Genomic DNA, 23,016 nt, shown 5'->3' with positions numbered 1-23,016 from the left:
GAGCACCTGGAAGAAATATTCTGCTCCGTGAAAGGAGAGGCGTGAGTTGTTAGCAATTAGGATCAAGATCTTAGCTTGCTAAGCCTCTGTCCTTCTTGAGTGACCTTTCCAGTTGCCCGTGGCACTGTTTCTTTCTTCTTCCCTCCAGAAGTTTCACTACAGCCATTGAGATCTTGGGAGCCAGCAATGATTTGACAACCTGGTTATTTGGCTACTCAATATTTTTTGAAAGATAACCATCTATTATTGGTATCAGTCTCTTAAAGAATGGACACTGAAATCAGCCAAGCCTTCATGAAAAGGGAAAAACAAAAATTCAAGTTCTAAAAAATAAAATGTTGTCTTAGCCCAGTGCAATTCTACTTAGAAGGCTGGGTTCTGAGGATTGAAGTTTGAAGCCAGCCTGGGCAGGGAAATCTGAGAGACTCCTCTTTCCAATAAACTACCAAAAGGCCAGATGTGGAGCTGTGGGTCAAGTAGTATAGTGCTAACTTTGAGCAAAAAGAAACTCAGGAACAGTGCTCATGCCCTGAGTTCAAGCCCCAAGACCAGCATCAAGGGAAAAAATAGTCATTCTTGGGTTGGAGGCATGGCTGAGTTGGTAATGCATGAGCCAATGAATGAAAACGTCAGGTACCAAGTTCAAGTTCCAGTTTCAAATGAAAAGAAAAGTCAGCTGGGATGCTCTCACCTGTAATCCTAGCTACTCAGGAGGCTGAGATCTGAGGATCACAGTTTGAAGCCAGCTGGGACAAGGAAGTCTGTGAGACTCTTATCTCCAACAAACTATTCAGAAGAATCCAGAAGTAGCGCTGTGGCTCAACTGGTAGAGTCCTAGCCTTGAGCAAAAGAGGCTCAGCGGCAGTGGCCAAGCCCTGAATTCAAGCCCCAGACTGGCAAAAAAAAAAAAAAAAAAAAAAAAAAAAGAGTCATTCTTTCTGAGAATTAACTACTGGCAATTTACTCGGGCATAGGAAAGTAGCTGTAAGCGTCTCCTGTATTCTCCTCATTGCAGATTGGGGCAAAGCTACAGCCTGGATCATGTTTTGAGGATCCCATCATCAAGAATAATTTAGGTGGCAGGGGTAAGCCCTGAGGCGGCTTTTTCCTCTCACTGTCTAGAGTACCTTTCTGTGGTTTTCCTAAGAGTCAAAGTCCTAGCCTAAGTGTTTAGGGTTCCAGCTAAAAAGTAGCAGTTGCAAACTTAAAGACAAGGCAGAGTTGATAACTTCGTAGAACTTCCCCTTGAGGTCTACCAGTGGCTTTCGGTTCTTTCACGAGCCAAAGAAAGGGAAGAAACTTCCTCAGGCTGCCTCTCTCAGAACAACTCCCAGCCCTGGACATTTGAAGGGTCCTCCCACTGCCTCCCTTCTCTCAAGGGGTCTGCCTCTTGAAGCACTGCATTCAGTAGGGCAGACCCACACACTGTTCTAGATGGATGGATTCTCAGTGGTTCTCATGAAATTCAGAATAAAGCTCTCCAGCCTGTCCTGGAGTACGGCAACTGACCACAGCCTGCTTTACCTGCTTCTTCAACGCTGCTCTGCCCCTTTCTGCATTGTCTTTTCCTCCTTCACCACCTTCATCTTTTCAGGGAACTCTACTCACCTGCTCCTCAGCTGCATCATCACCTTTGCTAGTACCCCGATACCCTGCATCCTGCATTGTCTTGCTTCATAGCAATAGTCATGATTGTAATCAATCATTTGGGTAAGGCCTGGTGCCGAAAGTAAATGTACACTCTGAAACATTGGGAACTAAGTCTGTTGTGTCTTTTCAATCTTCTAGTCTCAGAAATGGGCATAGCCTATAAGCCTAGCTACTCAGGTAGCAATGAGGATCAAGGTTCAAAGTCAGGTAAATCCTGGCAGGTAAATCCTCCAGACTCTATCTGCAAATAAGCAACAAAAAGCCAGAATTGGAGGCATGGCTCACAGGGTAGATCACCAGGAATGAGTGAGGGAAAAAGCTGAAGGACAGCAAAAAGCATTGAGTTCAAACCCAATATTGGCACGTGCACACACGCACACGCGCGCATGCGCGCACATACGCGCGCGCGCACACACACACTATTGCTAAATGTCAACTATTGTCCTCAACTCCTGCCACTGTTCCAGGCATTTGACAGGTAATAGCAGAGGGAGAGAGAAAACCACCGTCAATTTCTGACATTATGGATGTTATATTCTACTGGTTTGATGATCTCCTAAACAAGGAAAGAGAACTTCGGGCATGTTGACAGTGGTAAATGTCAAAGAGAAAAAAAAAAAAAGAAAAATAGAAAGGGACTCTTGAGGCACCAGGTTCTAATTATGAAGTTTTTAGACTCAGTCACCAAGAAAACCTCAATGAGAAGAATGTGACTTTTGAGTCAAGACTTGAAAGGAGTGAGGCAGCTGACAATGTGGATATCTGGGGAAAGAGCTTTGGGGCAGCAGCTAGTGCAAAAGCCCTGAGGCCCTGAAGGTAATAAATTGTTACAAGGAACAGTAAAGATGCCAGCAGGAGTACAGTGGACTAAATGAGAGGGAAAGAGTCAAACTGGTTTTAACCTGCCCTATACACTGATGAAATCAATGACATAAGCATTTCCTGGGCAGTGCTTCTACCTGGCATCTACACTGAAATCATGGGTTCCAAATAATTTTTAAGCAGAAGAACTATTCCTTCAAAGCAAATGACCTACAGTATTTCCCATCATGCTTGAGTTGAAATACCTCATCATAGAGTCAGGTGTTCCTACAACCCAATGGAGATTTTCCACATTTACCTCCAATACTTCAACAAAATTAGGGCCTCTCTAGTTGCAACCAGAGGATTATCTGTGGGCCTCCTAAGGAGTTCTTAGAAAATAGCTCTTTATTTTCTTCCCTTAAAAATCATTTGTGTGTGTGTGCATGTGTGTGTGCATGCATATGTGTGTGCATTGGTACTGGAGCTTGAACTCAAGGCCTGGACTCTGAGTCTTAGCATTTTTTTGCTCAAGGTTGACACTCTACCAATTGAGATACAGCTCTACTTCCAGCTTTTTTGAATTAATTGGAGATAAAAGTCTCAGAAACTTTTCTGCCCTAGATAGCTTCGAACCATGATCCTCAGATCTCAGCCTCCTGAGTAGCCTTAAAAAACTTTTTTTTTTTTTTTTTTTTTTTGGTCAGTTGTGGGGCTTGAACTCTGGGCCTGGGTGCTGTCCCTGAGCTCTCGGGGACACTTTACCACTGGAGCCACAGCACCACTTCCGGTTTTCTGGTGGTTAACTGTAGATAAGAGTCTCACAGACTTTCTTGCCCGGGTTGGCTATGAGCCTCGATCCTTAGATCTCAGCTTCCTGAGTAGCTAGGATTACGGGCATGAGCCACTGGTGCTTGGCCTTAAAAAAAAACATTAAAAAAAAAACACAATTTTTTAAGGTACCAATGAACAAAGATACAAAAATATGTACTGAAAACAGTCAGTGTCCTATGGGTAAATAAAGTGTGATGGAAATTGTAGTGGGATTCTACACACTTCACCAAGCAAACAAAGAAAAATGAACGATGGAACTAAGCAACAGTTGTGGACATAACACAAATATCATGTTGAGTAAAAAGTGCCAGCCAGACACAAGAGTGGATATGCTGGTCATGAACAGGTAAAACTGATCTGGGGCCAGGTGCCAGTGGATCATGCCTGTAATCCTAGCTACTAAGGAGGCTGAGATCTGAGGATCATGGTTCAAAGACCAAAAAATTAAAAAACCTAATCTGGGCTGAGAAGTTGGGATGGTGATTACCTAGGGTGGCAGCCAGATGTGCTAAGGGTATGAAAATGTTGTATACTATCCTGATGCTGTGGTTTATGCCTTAATCAGAGTTACTCAGGAGGCTGAGACCTGAGGATCACAGTTCAAAGCCAGTTCTGGTAGAAAAGCCCACAGGTCTCAATTTAATATATATATTATTATCTTTAGTTGTACAAAGGAGTTGCCATTCAACAAAACAGTTTATGAATACAGTGCAACATGATCAATGTCACCACTTTTAACATTCCAATCCAACTAACCAGCAAGATAAGAGTTCCAGCCTTGAATGAAAGAGCTAAGGGACAATGCCCAGGCCCTGAGTTCAAGCCCCAGGACCACCAAGGTAAAAAGAAAAAGAAAATGGTCTTTTCTTGTATCTGAATGATGTGCACGGAGTGGCAAAATGATTTGTGTATTTTACTGTACATTATTTGTTTCCTTTCCACTATCTGAGGACCCCTGCCATCCTGAGGCCACTCTCCCAGTAGGATTTTTTTTTAAATTTAAATCCAGCGCTAGGCATATAACCCAAGGCCTCTTGCATGCTAGGCCAGCACTCTATCCTTGATTTATAGATCCTCCACCTCTTCAATACTCCTTTCTTTCAGTACCTTCACATTAGGGGCAGTGTCTCTGGAGTATGCCAGATAGACCCCAGAGACCAAGACTGCTGGCACCGAGCCAGGGATGAAATGTGAATTCCTTGGCTATCTCTGGGCCTCTCTTTCTCTAGGGTTCCACCTTCTCTCCTCTTCCTCCCTTTCAGCCTCCTTTCAGAGGAGGTTTCCGTGGCTGAGGCCTGGAAGGTTGCTGATTTCTTGCTAAACGGCATCGCTGGCCCTCCTCCGTGCGCCTGCTCAGGAGAGGACATAATGTGCAGATCAAGCTTATCACTGTCACACTGGCTCCCTTTTAGTCTCTCCTTTCTGATGGGGGTGGGGGGCGGAGGGAGAGCGGGGAGAGGCGGGGTACGGATCCCATGACTTCCTGCTCCCCGCCTTTCCAGCCTCCACGTTCTCCCCCCAGTCTCTAGTCCGGGTTAGGCTTCCCTCCCAAGGGGCAGTGTGATAACAACCTAGTTAGCAATGGCTTGTTAACTGGGCCTACACGCAGTCTTACTTCCCTGTGCCCCCACCCCCATTCCAGCGTCACCCTGGGGGCCCTGCCCCTTCCTCCACCGGGGGTTCCAGCCCCACCGGGCCAGTGCCTTTGATCTGGGGTAGTGTCCCCTCAGCGCCCGCAGGCACAGGGTCGGAGTCACAGGGTCGGAGTCACATTCAAGTCTGTTTGGCCACTGCAGGACGGAAACTGAGCCAACCCCCCCCCCCTTCAAGGATTTGCTAACCTGGGGGCACTGGTACCCCAGCCAGGCCCAGACACTTCGTAAGTGCCAGCCCCCCCCCCTCCACGTGCTTTCCACCCGTTGTGTGCCTGGATTTTCACGACCTCCATGGGAGGAGGGCCCAGCGGCCTCATTTTGGAGAGGAGGGAGCATCGGCACGGGGTTAGAATGCTGGCATGCGGTCGCCAGGGGCTGAATAGCAACTTCTCGGGGGGAAACGCCCTATTCAGGCTCTCGGGGAGTCGGAGCCCGAGCCCGGGCCCCCGAGCCCGGGGGGTTCGGCCTCGGGGCGGTTAGTTGCACCACACCCTGCCCGCAGAGTTCCCTCCCGCGTCGGGGGGCCGGGCGTCCGTCACGGGAGCCGGGACTTCGGGAGAGGCACGTACAAAGCTCCGCGTGGCAGAGGAGCACAAGTGCGCGGGGAGGGAGGATGCGGGCCAACGGAGGCCCTGTCGGCTCCCGGGGAATTGCAAGCCTCGAGGCGTCGCGGCTGTTGCAAGCCCCCACGGCGCGCGCAAACTGCGCGGAACTACTTCTCCGGGGCGGCTGCGGGGCCAGGGTCCCAGCCGCGGCTTCACGGGGGCGGCCGCAAAGGGCCCCAAGTCGGTTGCCAGCTCTCGGGCGCGGCCACGTGCGCCCCGCCAGGCTCGCACGCTCCGCCGCGCCGGGCCGCGGGGGCCACCGGCAGGCACGCGCGCCCCCAGCGCGCACACACTCCCGGGCACGCACACCGACGGCCCGGCCCACGTCCGCCCCGCCCCGCCCTCCCCCGCGCCCCGCCCCCGCCCTCGCGGCGCCGGCCGCCGCCCTCCCATTGGCTGCACGGCGCGTGACGCGCGGCGCCCGGCCCCGCCCCTCGTCAGTCACTCGGCGGAGGCGGCGCTGGCGGGGACTAGTCTCGTCCGGAGACTGGCAGCGGCGGCGGCGTCGTCGGCGGCGGCCGGAGCTTGAGCCCCAGCGGCGGAGGGAGGGCGGGCGGGCGGGCTCGGGGGTGGGAGGGGGGCCGGTCCGCGACGACTCCCGGACGGCGGTTCTCCTCGGAGCGGCGCCGGTTTCGGCTTGGGGGGGGGGCTGGGGTACAGCCCATCCATGACCATGGGCGACAAGAAGAGCCCGACCAGGTACCTGCTCCGAGCCGAGGGGGCGGAAGGGGAGGGCGGCTGGGGGCGGGCGGGGGCCGGCGACGACTAGGCCCCGGAGCCACCCGGGGCGGGGGTGGGGGAGGCGCTGCTAAGATGGAGATCCGGGGGCGGGGGGAGGCGGCGGCGGCGGGCGGCGGCGGCGGCGGCGGCGGCGGCGGCGGCGGCGGGAGGCGGTGTCGCTCCCGCTCGGGGCCGGCGGCCGTGCGCGCCGCAGCCATGGCGGCTCCTCCTCAGCCGCCCTCCGCCGCCGCCGCCGCCGCCGCCGCCGCCACTCCTCCCAGACAAAGGGAGATTTAACCAGGTGGGGAGGGAGGGAGGGAGGGCGCGAGCAGGGGAGGGGAGAGGGAAGACGCCGGCCCACTCCCCGCCGCCGGCCTCGGGCCGCCCCTGCGCGCCCCCCTCCAGATCCGGCCCGCGGCTTCCCTCACCGGCCTCCCCCCCCCCCCCCACGCTCAAGTCCACAAGTCCGCCCGCTTCCTGCGCCCGGCGCGGCCCTTCCCGGGGCGCCGCCGCCGCCGCCGCCGCCCGCGGCTCGAGGCCCCCCTCGGCCCCCGGGGCTCGCAGGGTGCCGGCGGGCGGGGGCGCCCGGCTGCCGCTTCCCCGGTCCCCGAAAAGGGTGGGTGGTCGCCCGGGAGCGAAGTTTCCAGCGCCGGCTGGATTCCTGCGGAATGACGACGGCTCACCAAGCCCTGTGTTTTTTTGCCTGTCTCTCCTCCTCTCTTTCCTGCCCACCCCCTGGCTCCCCTCCCCTCCGTCCCCCACTCCTCCCGAAGGCCGAAGAGACAAGCGAAGCCCACCGCAGACGAGGGCTTTTGGGATTGTAGCGTCTGCACCTTCCGGAACAGCGCCGAAGCCTTCAAATGCAGCATCTGCGACGTGAGGAAAGGCACCTCCACCAGGTACTGGAGAGCTCTCATCGCGGTGAAGGGACTTGGTGGTGGTTCTTTCAAGGTGGGCGAAGGGGGGGTAGTGAGCCGTACTTTCTTGCCCTCTTTCCAACTTGTTGATTGCTGCTTTTTCTGCATTTGGGGTGGGGGGCGGGTGGGCGATGTGCGATGCGTTTAGCCTTGTGCCTTTGCAGGGTGCAAGGCCCCCTGTTCACGGAAGGGAATTTTCCCAGGTCTTTGGTCTTTCTTCAAGCGAACACTGGGTTTGTTTGACACTTGTATCCTTTGGGTTTATTGGCGCTGACTCTCAAAAGAGGAAACGAGGCTGTTGCTATGGATTGTAGGACATGAGACCTTTATATTTTTGCCTTGTGCTGAATGGTTTTAATTTGCCTTTCCTGAGTTGTTTTTCTTTTGGAGGAATTTAATGGTGGTGTTACAGTAAGACTGGTTGTGCTTTTCCTGTTTTGAGCTGAAAATTTCTGTTACTTCCTTGTACTTGAAAATAAATATGGAGAGTGTTGGTAAAATGCATTTTTTGGGGGGGGGAGGTAGGGAAACTCTGATAGGTCGAGGTTTTCAGTTAAGTTATGCAGAGGTGGAGGACGATTGTGCAAAATGGTGATTAGAATGACTATTTTGAGGTGTGTGTCTAAAAGTTCTTTATGATGAAAAGAACGTTGGAAGAATTCCTTTTCATTTAGGTGAAGGTGGGAAGCTATATGTAGCATCAAAACCAGTGTAACTACTCTAGATCTAACATTTAGATAAGTTGATAAAATATCAAGGCTGATTTTACAGTCTTCCCGTCATCTTTTTAAATTTTATTTGGAATTTAAACTGAGAATGTTCTTGGTGTCATTTAATGACTTGGCAGCGGGCGCTTGTGAAAGCGGGACTTAGTTCTTAGTGGATACTTGAAGACTTAAGGTTGATTGCCCAAAGTCTCATTTCATCAGGTATTTGTTTTGAATTGGCAGTATTTCAGTGTACTCTGTAGACTTCAACAATTCCTACTGGATGACACTCTTTGGGTGAAAATGTCTTGTTAAGGCTTCATTGCTTTGTTTATACCTGAGATTAAATTGAATCAACCTAATTACTGATGGACTTGTTCTGTGGAGTCCAGTAACTTTTAAGTCATAATACCTTTGAATAAAAAATACTCAAGAACCAAAAGTATTTCCTCAGAGTACTTTTGTTTTTTTGTTCTCTCCTGAGATAGCCTTCGTGTGGCGTCCAGGCTGGCCTCAAACTCAACCATCCCGCCTCCTCCTTCCCACTTAGTTTGTGTGTGTAGAGTTTTTTTTGCTGCTGTTGTTTTGTTTTTGCTCGGGTCCTGGGGCTTGAACTCTGGGCCTGGGCGCTGTCCTTGAGCTTTTCTTTGCTTAAGGCAGGTGCTCTAGCACTTGAGCCCTAGGGCCACTTCAGCTTTTTGGGTAGTTTATTGGAGATAAAAGTCTCACGAATTTCCCTGCCTGGCCTGGCTTCTAACAGTGATCCTCAGATCTCAGTCTCCAGAGTAGTTAGGACTATAGCCTTGAGCCACAAGCTACAGGCTTGTAGTCCTTTATTTTTTTTTAATTAGTGTAAACTTTTTATTGATTTAGTTACAATAAAAACCCCACCTCGGTGATTTCACAAATGTTGTTTTACTGTCTAAAATAGGGGATTCCATCAGATGGAATGAAAGTTTAGAAATGTGTTACTTAAATCAATAGTGATTGTGTATTATTTATGAGTAATGTTTTTTTACATGTAGAATCCCTCAGAGGCCAAACCTCTTTATTGTGGTTTTGCTTTGAGTGTTACTGTAGATGATGTTCAAGTAAATGACTAGGAAACTCCTAAGAACTTGAGAACCTTGCTGGTGAAAAGAAACTTAAACCAAATTCAAAAGTTTACATCTGATTTATTGCTGGGAATAATTACTTCATAGGGAAATACTATTCATTTTCTACATGCATTTGAAAAAAACTTGACTCATCAACTTTTTGGAAGCACATGGCAAGTTAGACTTAAGTTTAAAGTTTTTTTCAGAATTGCAGATAACAGTAAAACTCAGTTTTAATATATTGAATTAGAAATATTTTAGAATCTTTTCAGCAGAAGGATGCTGGAGTACCTACCTTTTTAGATGGTTTTGTGGGGTTTTTTGTTTGTTCCTTTTTTTTTTTTAAACGTCATGGAGTTGTTGCACACAGATTTCTCAGGGCTTTTAAACCCTATCAATTCTTGATAGTTCTACCTGAACAAAGTTTGTTTCATATTGGTTACTGTTGGTATTTTGGTGTTTTAGATCTTTTCAGAAGGGATCATAAATTGGACTACAAAGGACATTTTGGCTTCCTTATGGATGGGTTTCATATGGAGAGATGAGTTTGACAGGTTTTCGACCTGTCCTAGGTGGTATAACAGCTTGGTTTGATTTCTCTGGTTCTGGCTACTGCAGTAATTTTTTCCCCCCAGGACTAGGGCTTGAACTCAGGGCGTGGGCACTGTCCCTGAGCTGCTTTTGCTCAAGGCTAGCACTCTACCACTTCAGCCACAGTACCCACTTCGGCTTTTTCTGTGTATGTGGTACTGAGGAATCGAACCCAGGGCTTCATGCATGCTAGGCAAGCACTCTACCACTAAGCCACACTCCGAGCCCCAGTTTATCATTTTTATCCTTATTGTTAAATCATCAACCAGCAACTCAGGAAAACAGTTTTGAAGTATAGTATTGGTCCAGTAGGACACATACTACCTGTATTTGTCCATTGTTGATAGTTTGCTGTCCATCCAAAGATGACGATGTGTTGATTTCCTAGGATATAAAAGTCATTGGGCCAGGGGAGGAGAGTGGGAGTGTTGAAAGTCTGTTAAGCTGGCTGCCTCTATCTACTCAGGAAGCTGAGATCTGAGGATCATTGTTCTAAGTCAGCCCAGGCAGGAATGTCTGTAGGACTCATCTCCAATTAGCCACCAAAAAGCAGGAAGTGGTAGTGTGGCTCAAGTAGTAGAGCATCAGCGTTGAGCAAAACAATGAAGGGACAACGTACAGGTACTGCTGAGTTCAGGTACTGGGACTGGCACAAAAACTGACTATAACTGAGTTATAAAGTCCTTTCACAGAGGCAATGTAATATAAAGTAAGATCCAGCAGTTTGACACTTTGGGGACACTATCAGGAGTCCCTCCTTCCATTTCATCTGATAAGGAAAATTGATTTCTTTGAAATCACCTGCTAGCTTTTTTTTTTTTTTTTTTACTACTATTGACTTATGCACAGTATTTTAAATTCAGCAGGTGGAATCAAGTAGGTGGTTTTGGATGGGAACTTCATTTCTTTTTGGAGCAACAGAGAGCAGCAGAAAGGAAGGTCTGAAAGCTGTAAAGAATATGTTAAGGGAAAAGGAGGGGATACTTAATAGTCTACTTGGAAGTTCTGGTGCCACTAGAGATCTACATTTTAGATGTAATACTGAAGTGAAATGGGTGTTGGAGAATTTCTGGTTTGATTTTTGGGGAAGACTGAAGACAAAATCTTCCTATATATTTATGATCTTCCTGTCTCCACCTCCCCAATGTAGCAATTAAGAGGCATGCAGCACCATGCCTGGCTTTCTCTGCTTCTTCCATATGGTTCTTCTTTTATACTACGCCAATTTGTAGCCCTTATTATTTTTATTTATATAATATATATAAGTATATATAAACATATATAAATGGGGGGGGGTCTGTCGTGGGGTTTGAACTCTGGGCTTGGTGCTGCCCCTCCCTCAGCTCTTCAGCTCAAGGCCAGCTTTCTGTTGAGCCACAGCGCCACTTCTGGTTTTCTGGTGGTTTATTGGAGATCAGAGTCTCACAGATTTTCCTGGCTGTGCTGACTTTGAACCGCAGTCCTCAGATCTCAGCTCTTGAGTAGCTAGGGTCACAGGTGTGAGCCACTAGCACCCGGCTTTATGTGTGTGTGTATGTACGTGTGTGTACATATATGCATATATATGTACACATACGTACATACACCTATTTTATTTTTTTTGCCAATCCTGGGGCTTGAACACAGGGCCTGGGCACTGACCCTGAGCTGCTTTTTTTTGCTCAAGGCTCCCACTCTACCACTTGGGCCACAGCTCCACTTGTGGCTTTTCTGTTAATGTGGTACTGAGGAATTGATCCCAAGGCTTCATGCATGCTAGGCAAGCACTGTTATCACTAAGCCACATTCCCAGCCCTGGTTATTATTTTAAATGTGGTTTATTTATTGTTTAGAGTGCATCTATTACCACAATCCATGTTTTAGAACATTGTTGTCTTGTCAGTAGATTTTTTTTTTTTTTTACTCCTCTTCTTTGATGGCACTGTAAAGTCTTCATGTGGAGTAGCTATGGACAACTGGGAAAGATGCTTCTCACTGTTCTGATAGACTAATCCTTGCAAGGTGGAAGATGTAAGCTTCTGGAGGTATGTGGAGTGTGCATGATGGCAGGTGAGGGGGAACCCGGTCTCTTTCTCCGTGACAGCTAGTTTTCTCAGTCCATTTTGCCAGTCTCAAGAAGAGGGTATTAGCTTTTAAAAGAAGTAGGTAATAAAGCCTACAAATTGCAGGAATTTATCCTAAGACTTCTGAACTTCTCAAGTATCGGGCATAGTAACTTCCTAGATCTGGTTATGGACATATTTTACTTTTGTGCTCGTTATTATTCCTGAGTTCTGTGTTGCAGAAATTATTGGGCATCATGTGCTCATATCTGTAATCCTAGCTGCTTAGGAGGTTGAGATCTGAGGATCATAGTTTGAAGCAAGCCCTGGCAGGAAAGTCCCTAAGACTCTAACCAGCAGAAAGTCAGAAGTGGAGCTGTGGCTCAAGTGGTAGAGCACTAGCCTTGAGCAAAAATGCTCCAGACCAGTGCATGCTTGCACGCATGCACGCATATACGCATGCATGCATGCATGCATGCACATAAAGAAATTTACCTCTGGACACTGGTGGCTCACACCTGTAATCCTAGCTACTCAGGAATTGATCTGAGGATCTCTGTTCAAAGCTAGCCAGGGTAGGAAAGTTGAGTTAATGAGCAAAAAGCTGGAAGTGGAGGTGTGACTCAAGTGGTAGAAACACAGCTTTGATACTGAATCTTGAACTGCGGGCCTTGTGCTCTGGCTTAGCTTTCTCACTCAGCACTAGTGTTTTACTATCACTTGAACCATGCCTCCAATGTCCAGTCAGGCTTTTTGTTGGTTAATTGGAGACAAGAGTCTGGAGGACTTTTCTGCGTAGGCTGGCTTTGAACCCAAGAGCCTTTGGATGTTATCTTTTTAGTAGCTAGGATTATAAACATTAGCTTACTAATGCCTGGATAAGAGCTTGTTTTATTTAAACTCTGATTTTTTTACTATTTTCATTCCGAAAAATTTACTGTCTTTAGAGCTTTTATAGACAAGTAGCACATTAGATGTTTGTTACAGTTGTGTAAAAATAACCAGAGTTACAAAAGTTTGGTACTCAGGGTACTGACTGAATTGGAAGAATTAAAGAAGCAGCTGCTTTATGTGTAAAACATGTTCTTTGGTGGAAAAGTCCCCAGTTGTTTGCAGTTATAACTTTGGACATTCCCCTCAAGTTGATACTCTGACAATTCAAAATCCCTTGAAAAGTCAGAGGTAAAGTTGTAAAGTTTTATGGAAAGATAGAACATAGTTGTGATCTTTGCTGGTGATCCTTTTTAGATAGGAAAACTCCCAGAAAGACAACAAGGTACCTATACTGGAACAGAGCCAGCTCTACTACCCATATTTCCTGGGAATATAACCACTGTGGTTTTGTGTTTTGAGTCACATTGCTTTTGTTTGTGTTTGTCAGAAAATTACCACTGTCTTCCAAATCATTAAACCTTCATCAAATCTTAAAACCTCAAAACTGGTATAAAAGCTGGCACAGTTTTAAATATTATTCTTACCTAGGGATGGAATAATTTATTTTGGCTAGGTGCCAGGGTCTCCCACTCATAATCCTAGCTACTCAGGAGGCTGACATCTAAGGCTTGTTGGATTGTGGTTTGAAGCCAGCCTGGAAAGAAAAGTCCATGAGTCTTTTAAGTCTAATTATCCAGCAAAAAAAAAAAAAAAACTGGAAGTGGAGGCATGGTTTAAGTGGTCCACATGGAGCACCAGCCTTGAGCCAATATTGGCACTGAAAATAGGTAAGTAGGTGGTAGGTAGGTAGAAGATTGATTGATTTTTGTCTAGGCTCTAGGTGTGCAGTAGGGTAAAGACAGGCAAGGCCCTATTCTCATGAAACTTGAAACACTATATAGGAGAAGAAAAACTAAACAGAAAAATGAGGGAACTTCAGCTGATGAAAAGTGATAGGAACTATAGAATGATGAGAACTGGACAGATGACTGCTTTATAAGTGCTTGAGATGTGCATTTGCCTCCTTAGAAAACAGTAATGCTGTTTGCTTTTGAGCAGGGGATAATTACTTCTGTAGGTTTATTTTCTTATTTAGCTATGGAAGTTAAGAGTTGTAGCCTTTATGGCCAAAATACTAAACTTTTCTTGTGTATCATAAACTAATTTCAGGCCATTTGACTTTTTAGCATATTCTAATTAATAGGATGGGAAGTCTTTTGTTGGGGGGTGGGGGTCTGGTTGTGGGGCCTGAACTCTGGGCCTGGGCGCTATCCCTCAGCTCTTCAGCTCAAGGCTAGCGCTCTACCACTTGAGCCACAGTGCCACTTCGGCTTTTTTTTCTTTTTGCTTATGTGGTGCTGAGGAATCGAACCCAGGGCCTTATGCATGCAAGGCAAGCACTCTACCACTGAGCCACTTTCCCAGCCCAGGATAGGAAGTCTTGAATGGCTTCACTTCTGTAGTAGTCACATAGCATACTTTCATTGTATTTTTCGGGAGGTGCTCCATAATTTAGATACATTCCTCAAGTAATTGTAGTTTGTCAAAACACTTTACCAAAACTAATTCAGTTTTTAGTACTTACTTGGTCTATAATGTCTCCTTCATGATGTGAGCAAATACATAATGTCTTGCTTTTTTCTTGACTACCCCATTACCAGTGGTTTATCTTTTTGTGGCATCTTTTAACACTCCAAAAGTAATACTTATCTATTCAGTTAAGGTTTGGACCATTAAAGAGCAATACACAAATCAGTCTAAAGACTTGATGAATAAGTGAGCCCACTTTGTAACTGGCACCAGGATTCTTGATCAAATTCAGAGATTTCCAGAAGCCTTTTGTACACTGCCCGCTGTTATTCCTAGGCTGACTTCTGGCACTAGAGATCAATGTTGGTTATTTTCGTTTGAATCATACAGGATATGCACTTCTGGGTTCTTCATTAGCTCATTTTTATGATTGTGAGATTCATCCATGGCATTATATGGAGTATATGGAGTTCTTTTCTTTCTTTCTTTCTTTTTTTTTTTTTTTTTTTTGGTCGGTCAAGGGGCTTGAACTCTGGGCCTGAGTGCTGCCCTCAGCTCTTCAGCTCAAGGCTAGCGCTCTGCCACTTGAGCCACAGCGCCACTTCCAGTTTTCTGGTGGTTTATTGGAGATAAGAGCGTTTCACAGCCTTTCCTTCCCCGGGCTGGCTTTGAATCTTGATCCTCAGATATTAGCCTCCTGAGTAGTTAGGATTACAGGCATGAGCCACCAGTGCCAGCCAGTTCTTTACTAGTGCTGTTTTGTCCTAAGACTACTTTGCATGCAGACCCTTCCTTACAAAAGTAGACAGGACTGCTGTTCATTTTCATCACCTGTGTAATGAATGTCTGTGGCTCCCTCCCGGGGTCACAAGTCCACAATCACTATGTGAGAAGAATGAAACGTGTATGTAAAACTATCTAGGCATCTAATTTTTGCCCCTCATCAATAGTGTTGATTAGTCATTTTTATTTCAAGGCATTGGTTAAATAAGTGGGAAATGTCTGCTTTTAAGCAATTTACCTAGCCTTTTGAAAAGACTAGAGTATAAAGATACCCAGTGATGGGAAGGTTATGGTGAGCATAGAGTAAGGGAAGCGAGACTGTTAACTGTATTGTGAAGGAGGTTGGAGACTAGTCTCTTGGTCTTCATAAAGGAAGCTGTCACTGAATCGGACATAAACTTTGCCTTTGTGACTTTTGGATGTAAGTTAATGGTTCTGTTACTTCCTTGCTGTGCCTGCCCCCTCATTTTTGAGATGGTTCTCTGTAGTTGATTTTCAGAGGTTCTACCTCACCCTCTGCAATCCTCCTGGTTTTGGGATTCTAGGTCCCACCACCATGCTAGGCTCCTTCCCTGTCTCCAAATGATGTTGACTGCTTTTTTTTCTCCTGAGGTGTTGGGGATGTAGAGCCTCATACAGATTTAGGAAGTGCTCTACTACTGATCCCAGACACATCAACCACACTCATGCTTCTCCTGTCATCCCATGCTTGGATGCACAGGACAAACAAATCCATCTTTTCCACCTAGATTGCTTAAAGGCAGTTCAAATCCCACAGGTTGAAAAGTTGAATTCATCTGTGAGAATGTTCAGAAAAATGTCAAATATCACTTCCATTCCTGGTTAAAGTTTTCCCCTGGTTCTCATTGCTTTTAGGATGAAATCCTATATCCTGAGTATCACAAGGAGTTTGTGATACTATACCTTTCTTTAGACTTTCTAGAAGCAATCTGCTAAGACTCTGAAGCAATCTGCTATGACTCTGCCCTCTACACAAAATATGGTTTATACCAAATTGCCTGGTGTTTGCTCAGTGGTGGACCATGATGTTTCACTTCCATATCCTCCACAAGTTCTTCCTCTTGGTTCTCTTTTAAATGCTTTTTCTTCATTTTTGTATCCTGGCTGGCTTCCATTGGTCCTCCCAGATGCTTTGGAAGCCTTCCTGTATATCCCCTCCAGTTACGAGTCCTGGGGCTTGAACTCAGGCCTGGATGCTATCCCTGAGTTAGTTTTTAGTTTACTTAAAAAAAAAAAAATGTACCGAAGTTCTTTTTGCTTAAGGCTAGTGCTCTTATCACTTGAGCCACAGTTCCACTTCTGGCTTTTTGGTAGAGTATCTTGGACTTCCTGCCCAGTCTGGCTTTGAACTGTGATCCTCAGATTTCAGCCTCATGATTAGCTAGGATTACATGTGTGAGTCACTAAGCTATAGTTGAGAATGATTTCCAGTCTATATTTGTTATGATGTTAGTTTTTTGAGGGTAGGGCATTTGTTTTCTTAGTTTTGTTATCCTTTGTCTTTTATAGTCAGGTACTTGGTAGGAGTTCATTAGCTATAATTATATAAATTGGTGAAAATGAGAAGGAATTCCACTTGAGTTCTGGTGTTACAGAACTACTGTGCTACATTCTAACTCCATTTTTTAGTTGTAATAAATGTCCTTCCACGTTTTCATCCTGTGTATTTAATGTTTCTGGATTAGGCTAAAGTTGTCTTTACGAAGCATGCCCTTAAAAGTAGTATTCCTGGTTTTGTTTGGAACTTAAACCACGATAACAGTCTTTGGAGACTATAAGCAAAGCATTTAAAATAGTTCCTGAAGCCAGGTGTCCATGGCTCACACCTAGCCTATGCAGGTGCCTGAGATTTGAGGATGCTGTTTGAACCAGCTAGGAGAGAAAAATAGTTAAGAAGAGTTATCTCCAATTAACCACCAAAAAGCTAAAAATAGTTAAGAAGAGTTATCTCCAATTAACCACCAAAAAGCTGTAAGTGGAACTGTGGTTCAAGTCGTCAAGTGCCAGCCTTGAGTGAAAAGGTAAAGGTACCCAGCCCCTGAGTTCAAACTCTAGGACTGTGGCATAGTTCCAGGAGTACTTTTAGGCTTCAGAGTTTTGGCATACTTAGCCTAATAACATTATTCATATCTTTTTTGGTTGTCCACTTGGTGATTTTCAGCATCCAGATGTCACTTTGGCTATTTTGAAGGGGCTACTCATATGATACAAAACAGTTCTGAGGAGTCAGAAATGAACTATGATAAAGAACTAGATCTAGAGTTGGGTGTTTGTAAACTGACACCTAAGGCAACTTACAAACAGTTGGAAAAACATTGTTTTGTTGGAAATGTTAATCAATCTCTAACTTGATAGTTGGCACTATATATCTGATGGTTGTATTTTGTACACTGTACATTACTATTCTTTGGAATGACTTAGGTTGAAGTCTTACTCGCTCACTTCATTCAGCTCTGTTTTCATTCCCATGAAGTGACTGACACAGACTGTGGTGCCAAAAATGAATTTTCAGGAAAAACAAATACGACTATACAGTTACTCAGATCATGAATGGTTGAAATCACAAGGTAATCTAGTAAAATTTTTGTTTTTAAGGGTAGTAGATACTACTTTACTTTTTCCTCTCTTTTCCTCCTTTTGCCAGTTTAAAATATCTGTTTAAATTGTCCTGTGTTTGAGCAAAACTTAACAGAAAAAAAACTTTATAAAATACAAAAAAAACTTACCAGAAAGGCTATATAAAAATACATTTGATTTAAAACTTATCCAAAGTATTTTTCTGTACAGTTTAAGAGCATTAGTAATACAAATGCATATGAAACTTTGATAGCCTTTGGAAAGGACAGAAAATTAAGGATGATGTGAGATGCTGCTTTTGTTACATATTTGGTCTTACAACACAGTGAATGATTAGTCATGGGAAAAAACAAAGTGGATGATGCTTTCTAAGAACAGTTCTGATATCACAGATGTTATCTTTAATTCTTTTATAGAACCAAACATTGTTTGATACCTATAAGTGCTGTAAGAATAGTAAATGTAAGAAGCAGGACTCTTAACTCAAGCTCCTTCAAAATAAAACTTACTGGCTCACATAGTAATGAGGAGGATAGCATTTAGACTAAGGGAATCAATGGAAGAACTACAAGAATCACTCTGCTGATTGCAGCTGTTAAAGAAAATACTTGATCCGTTAGGGAGGCTGAGAATGAGAGGATTGAGGTTTGAGGCCAGTCCAAGCAGCAAATCCCTGGAGACCTCTTGGCAACCCATACATAACTGTCATCAAGCTACAAAACAGGCTAAGATTGGAAGGATTGAGGTACCTGTCAAGTCTGAGCAGAAAAAAATCTGAGACTCCCATCTACACTATGGGTGAGCTGGATGCAGTGGTTGATGCTACCTGCCTGTGATTTCAGGGGTGGCAAGAAAAGCTGTAAGTAAGGGTATAAAACTACATTTCTGCCAGGCCTAGCTACACAGGAAGCTAAGATCTGAGGATCATGGTTCTGAGCTAGCCTGTGCAGGACAGACTGTGAGACTCTTATCTTCCAGTTAACTATCAAAAAAAAAAAAATCTGAAAGTGGATCTGTGGCTTGAGTGGTAGAGTGTTAGCCTTGAAGTGTATACTTACCATAAGATCTAACAGATGCATTCCTGGATTTGCAGAGAATTGAAAGTTTATGCTCATACAAAAGGTGTTCACAGTTTTATTTGTCATGACCCCATACTGGAAACAACCTAAATGATACACCTACATGATAGGATAGTAATAAGCAGTAAAAAGGAACAAAGTATTGATACTTCTAATAACTTGGCTGGATTCAAGACATGCTGAACAAAAAAGCCAGTCTTTTAAATATCTGGTATTGTAGGATGCCATTAACATTCTTGAAATAAAAATTACCAAGATAGAGAACAGATTAGTGGTTGCCAAGTGTTGGGACTAGTGGAGAGAGAAAGATGGGTGTGAATATAAAGGGTAGCAAGAGAGGTCTTTGTGGTAATGAAGTAGATCTATATCTTGATTGTGGTTATAGATATATGAGTCTACATGTGTGATGAAATGGTATGGGGGACATTGAGGTTGAATAACAAGTACCAAAATAAAGTTAGGAGAAGTAAATTCTGTTGGTCTATAGCACAGTAAAGTGATCATAGTTTAATTTTTATTTTAAAAATAGTACTTGGGACCAGGTGCTGATGGCTCATGCTTGTCATTCTAGTTACTCAGGAGGTTAAGTTCTGAGGATTGTAGTTCAAAGCCAGTTCAGGCAGGAAGGTTTGTGAGACTTACCTCCAATTAAGTACAAAAGAAAAACACCTCAAAATGGTAGTTCACTAGCCTTAAAAGCTTAGGGACTGTGGCCAGGCCCTGAGTTCAAGCCCTAGGATAGACACATGCACACAAAAAATAGTCCTTGAATCCTTTCAAATATTTCAGCTTCTTCAAATATCACAAAACAATATGTGAAGTGATTGGAATACTAGAGTTGATCATTTCACATTGTATACAAATATCAAGTTATTACTGTATTTCTTAAGTAGCTACATAATTAGTAAAAAAATTGTAAATGGATTTTTTAAATTACAGAGCACAAAAATCGGCAAAAAATGATATACATGTACATGATTCCAGTGTTAGTTTTCTAGCTTTGGCATTTGAAGACTACATGACACCTCTAAACTATTTTTGCACATTTCTGATTAATTACTTTAGACTAAGTTAATAAAAAGTTCACTATATAATGATGGAGGAAACATTTGTAATACATTAATAAAAGTAAGTTGACAATCATTGAGATTCTACTGTGTGTCATATTGCCCAAAGTAATATACATAAATGGAATGTCTGATCAAAATATTTACTAATTAAGAAGTGATAAGAGGGGCTGGGAAGGTGGTTCAGTGGTAGAGTACTTGCCTTGCAGGCATGAGGCCTTGGGTTCAATTCCTCAGCGCTACATAAGCAGAAAAGCCGGAAGTGGCGCTATGGCTGAAGTGGTAGAGTGCTAGCCTTGAGCTGAAGAGCTGAGGGCCCAGGTCCAGAGTTCAGCCCCTGTAACTAACAAAAAAACAACACAAAAAACCCCAGAAGTGATGGAGGCGTTTCTATAATTTCTGTAATATGTCTGAGATCCTAACCAGCCAGGGCAGATAGATCAGAGACTCATCTCCAGTTAATCAGTGGCAGTATAGCTCAAGTGGTAGAACCACGGGGCTCTTAAGTTAAAGTCCCCGCCAGTCCTGGCACACACACACACACACACAAAATAATAAATAATTTTTGCTGTTTGTATTACAGAATACCCTGTATGATGTTACAAGTCAGTGCTGTTCAAAATAAATGCGTTGTATGTGGTATACATGTAATTTGAAATTTTGTACTAGCTATAGGAAGAAAATAATAAAAACTAAGTGGAATTATTTTGACTGTTGATTATGGTCAAAATGTTTAAAAAATTTCAGAATTAATACTTAAATTGTGACTTGACTGAAAGTACAAATACCGTATCAGGCCTTCAATATTTGACCATCAGTCTTAGGGTATTTACATTGCTGCACTTTCTGTTTTACGTGTCTTTTTTTCCATTGTAATACTCAAGGCAATCCTGAGAGGAGGTAGTTAACTTGAACTTTTACAACCAAAGAAACTTACACCAAGAAAAGTAACTTTATGGATTTCATACACAATAGAAAAAATGTTTTTAATTAAGTGGGCAAATGAAAATTGGCTTAGTACCAGTGTGTTTTAACTGCTTTTTTTTCCTTTCCAACTTTGTCGTTTAAAGGGAGAATGGATCACCCTATTCCAGGGCCATTTAAGTTAGAGAGGGACAATAGTAAAATGCCAATTGAGTTGTTACCTTGCTCAGGATTATCCTGAGCAGATGAGCTTAATCAGATTACCTATAATGTAAAATATTAATGTAAGCTTATATAGATGAATGATTGATTTTGTTTGATGCTATGCTCTCTATAAACTCAAGAGCTTCTTTTCCTGTCTTTTTGAGAAATAAACCTGTAAAAATGGGCCAAGGAAATTCAGTATTAGCATACTGCCTTAAAACCAGGTTCTTTGAAGTGCAGCTCATCGCTTGACTTATTCAGAAAATTACACAATTCTTGGAAAGAACATTGCATGCTGCCATTAAAATCACCGTGGAGAAGCAGTGAGTTTGTGAATGATTGACTCTCCGGAGGCAATGGTGCAGTGGAAAGCACAAGTCTCCTGGGCAAAGTCAGATAGAGCATATATCATTAGACTGTTCAGGCTCTGTATTCTAATGTGCAGGTTCTGTTCTAACTGTATGCACTGGCTTTATTTGATTACAGTTAAAATATTGAAGATTGTCCTTCAGGGCTATGAGACAAAATGTACATATCATCTCATTTTGTCAAGTGTCTCATTTTCCACTGTTTGTAAAGATTGAGGCCTTTAAATCTTAACATCCATCATAGCCTATGCAAAAAACATACTGTTTCTGATCTTGTTGAATATTGTTTGTTGTTGGTCATGGGGTTTGAACTCGGGGCCTGGGCACTGTCCCTGAACAATTTTTCCTCAAAGCTAGTGCTTAACCATTTTGAGCCACAGTACCAATTTGGTTTTCTGGTGGTTAATTGAAGATAAGAGTCTCAGAGGGACTTTTCTGTTTGAGCTAGCTTTGAACGGCCATCCTCAGATCTCAGCCTCCTGAGTAGCTAGGGTTCTCGTAAGCCACCATAGTCTGGTTGATCGGACTGATTTTTAGCAGCATGAAATTCTACCCTGTGTGTGTGTGTGTGTGTGTGTGTGTGTGTGTGTGTGTGTGTGTGTGTGTGTGTGTGTGTGTGTGTGTGTGTGTGTGTGTGTGTGTGTGTGTGTGTGATCAAGGGGGTAAGGACATGGCTATTCTAATTGACTTGGGATGAAATTTGATGCAACATAATCATGTTTGAAAGATTTCTGTTTTGAAAGAGTTATCTCAGTGCCTAGGATTTCTTAAAAGTTTCCCCGGCCCCGGTGATCCTAGCTACTCAGGAGGTTGAGAACTGAGGATCGAGGTTCAAAGCCACCTGGGCAGGAAGTCTATGAGACTCTTATCCCCAATAAACCACCAGAAAACCAGAAGTGGTGTTGTGGCTCAAGTGGTAGAGTGCTGGCCTTGAGCTGAAGAGCTGAGGGACAGCGCCCAAGCCCAGAGTTCAAGTCTCACAACTGACCAAAAAAAAAAAAAAAAGTCTTATTTATGTTAGGAAATAAAACCTCTAAAATATTCTATTATTGTAAAGTGTAATTTTATATGTGAGTAGAGATATAGTCTGTGGAATTAAAATTAAAATTTTGAAATTCTCAGTACTAACTTAATTTCTGTGTTTACACTAGCTTTAAAATATTGTGATTTGTTGGTTTGGGCTATCTACCTATTATCAACTAACCAACCAGGCTTATGAATTCAGCCTAATATACTCTCTTTGCTTCCTTGACTGGCTCTTCACCACTTGAGTCAGGCCTCAAGGTTGACATTTTGCTGGCTAATTGGAGATAGTCTCCTGGACTTTTCTATTTGGGCTGGCTTTAAATCATTATCTCTGAATCTCAGCTTTCTGAATAGCTAGGAATACATGTGTCAGCAACTGGTGCCCAACAGTTTTGGCAGTTCACATAGAAAATAATTTGTAATACTGTATACTTCCCCAGTAGTAGTAGTAGTAGTAGTAGTAGTAGTAGTAGTAGTAGTAGTAGTAGTAGTAGTAGTAGTGTGTGTGTGTGTGTGTGTGTGTGTGTGTGTGTGTGTGTGTGTGTGTGTGTGTGTAAACAGTGTAAGCAGTTTGCAACTCTCAGTAGGAAAGTTTTATATGTTAAAACCATTTTTACTAAGTTGAGTTTATATGTTACCCAACAGTTTTTCTTAGTTATAAGTTAATTTTCTCATTAGTGATCTTTCATTTATGGATTAACTTTCGTTTTGCTGATCCTGAGGCATGAAGTAAATTGGAAATATGAGTCTCATGGACTTTCCTGCCTGAGTTGGCTTCGAACCTTGATCCTCAGATTTCAGCCTCCTGAGTAGTTAGAATTATAGGCATGAGCCACCAGCATCTTGCTTGATGATCTTTTTTTTTTTTTTTTAAGGGATTTGTTA

The 23,016-nt window shown here is 43.9% G+C and overlaps 1 protein-coding gene across 1 annotated transcript in view; it reads left to right on the top strand.

The window, feature by feature from the left end:
* The first annotated feature begins 6,064 nt into the window (after positions 1 to 6,064).
* The window catches only part of Rybp (RING1 and YY1 binding protein), a 66,500-nt gene continuing 49,548 nt past the window's right edge, over positions 6,065 to 23,016 (top strand). The window contains exons 1-2 of the mRNA XM_070018966.1: positions 6,065 to 6,244; positions 7,039 to 7,164. Coding sequence (XP_069875067.1) covers positions 6,213 to 6,244; positions 7,039 to 7,164 — 158 coding nt within the window. The 5' untranslated portion in view covers positions 6,065 to 6,212. The remainder of the gene's footprint in view (positions 6,245 to 7,038; positions 7,165 to 23,016) is intronic.

Source organism: Dipodomys merriami, unplaced genomic scaffold, assembly GCF_024711535.1.
Source record: "Dipodomys merriami isolate MVZ:Mamm:240054 unplaced genomic scaffold, mDipMer1.0.p SCAF_13, whole genome shotgun sequence".
NCBI lineage: Eukaryota > Metazoa > Chordata > Mammalia > Rodentia > Heteromyidae > Dipodomys > Dipodomys merriami.
Note: the sequence above shows the minus strand (reverse complement) of the source record. Positions and strands in the feature narration are given on the sequence as shown.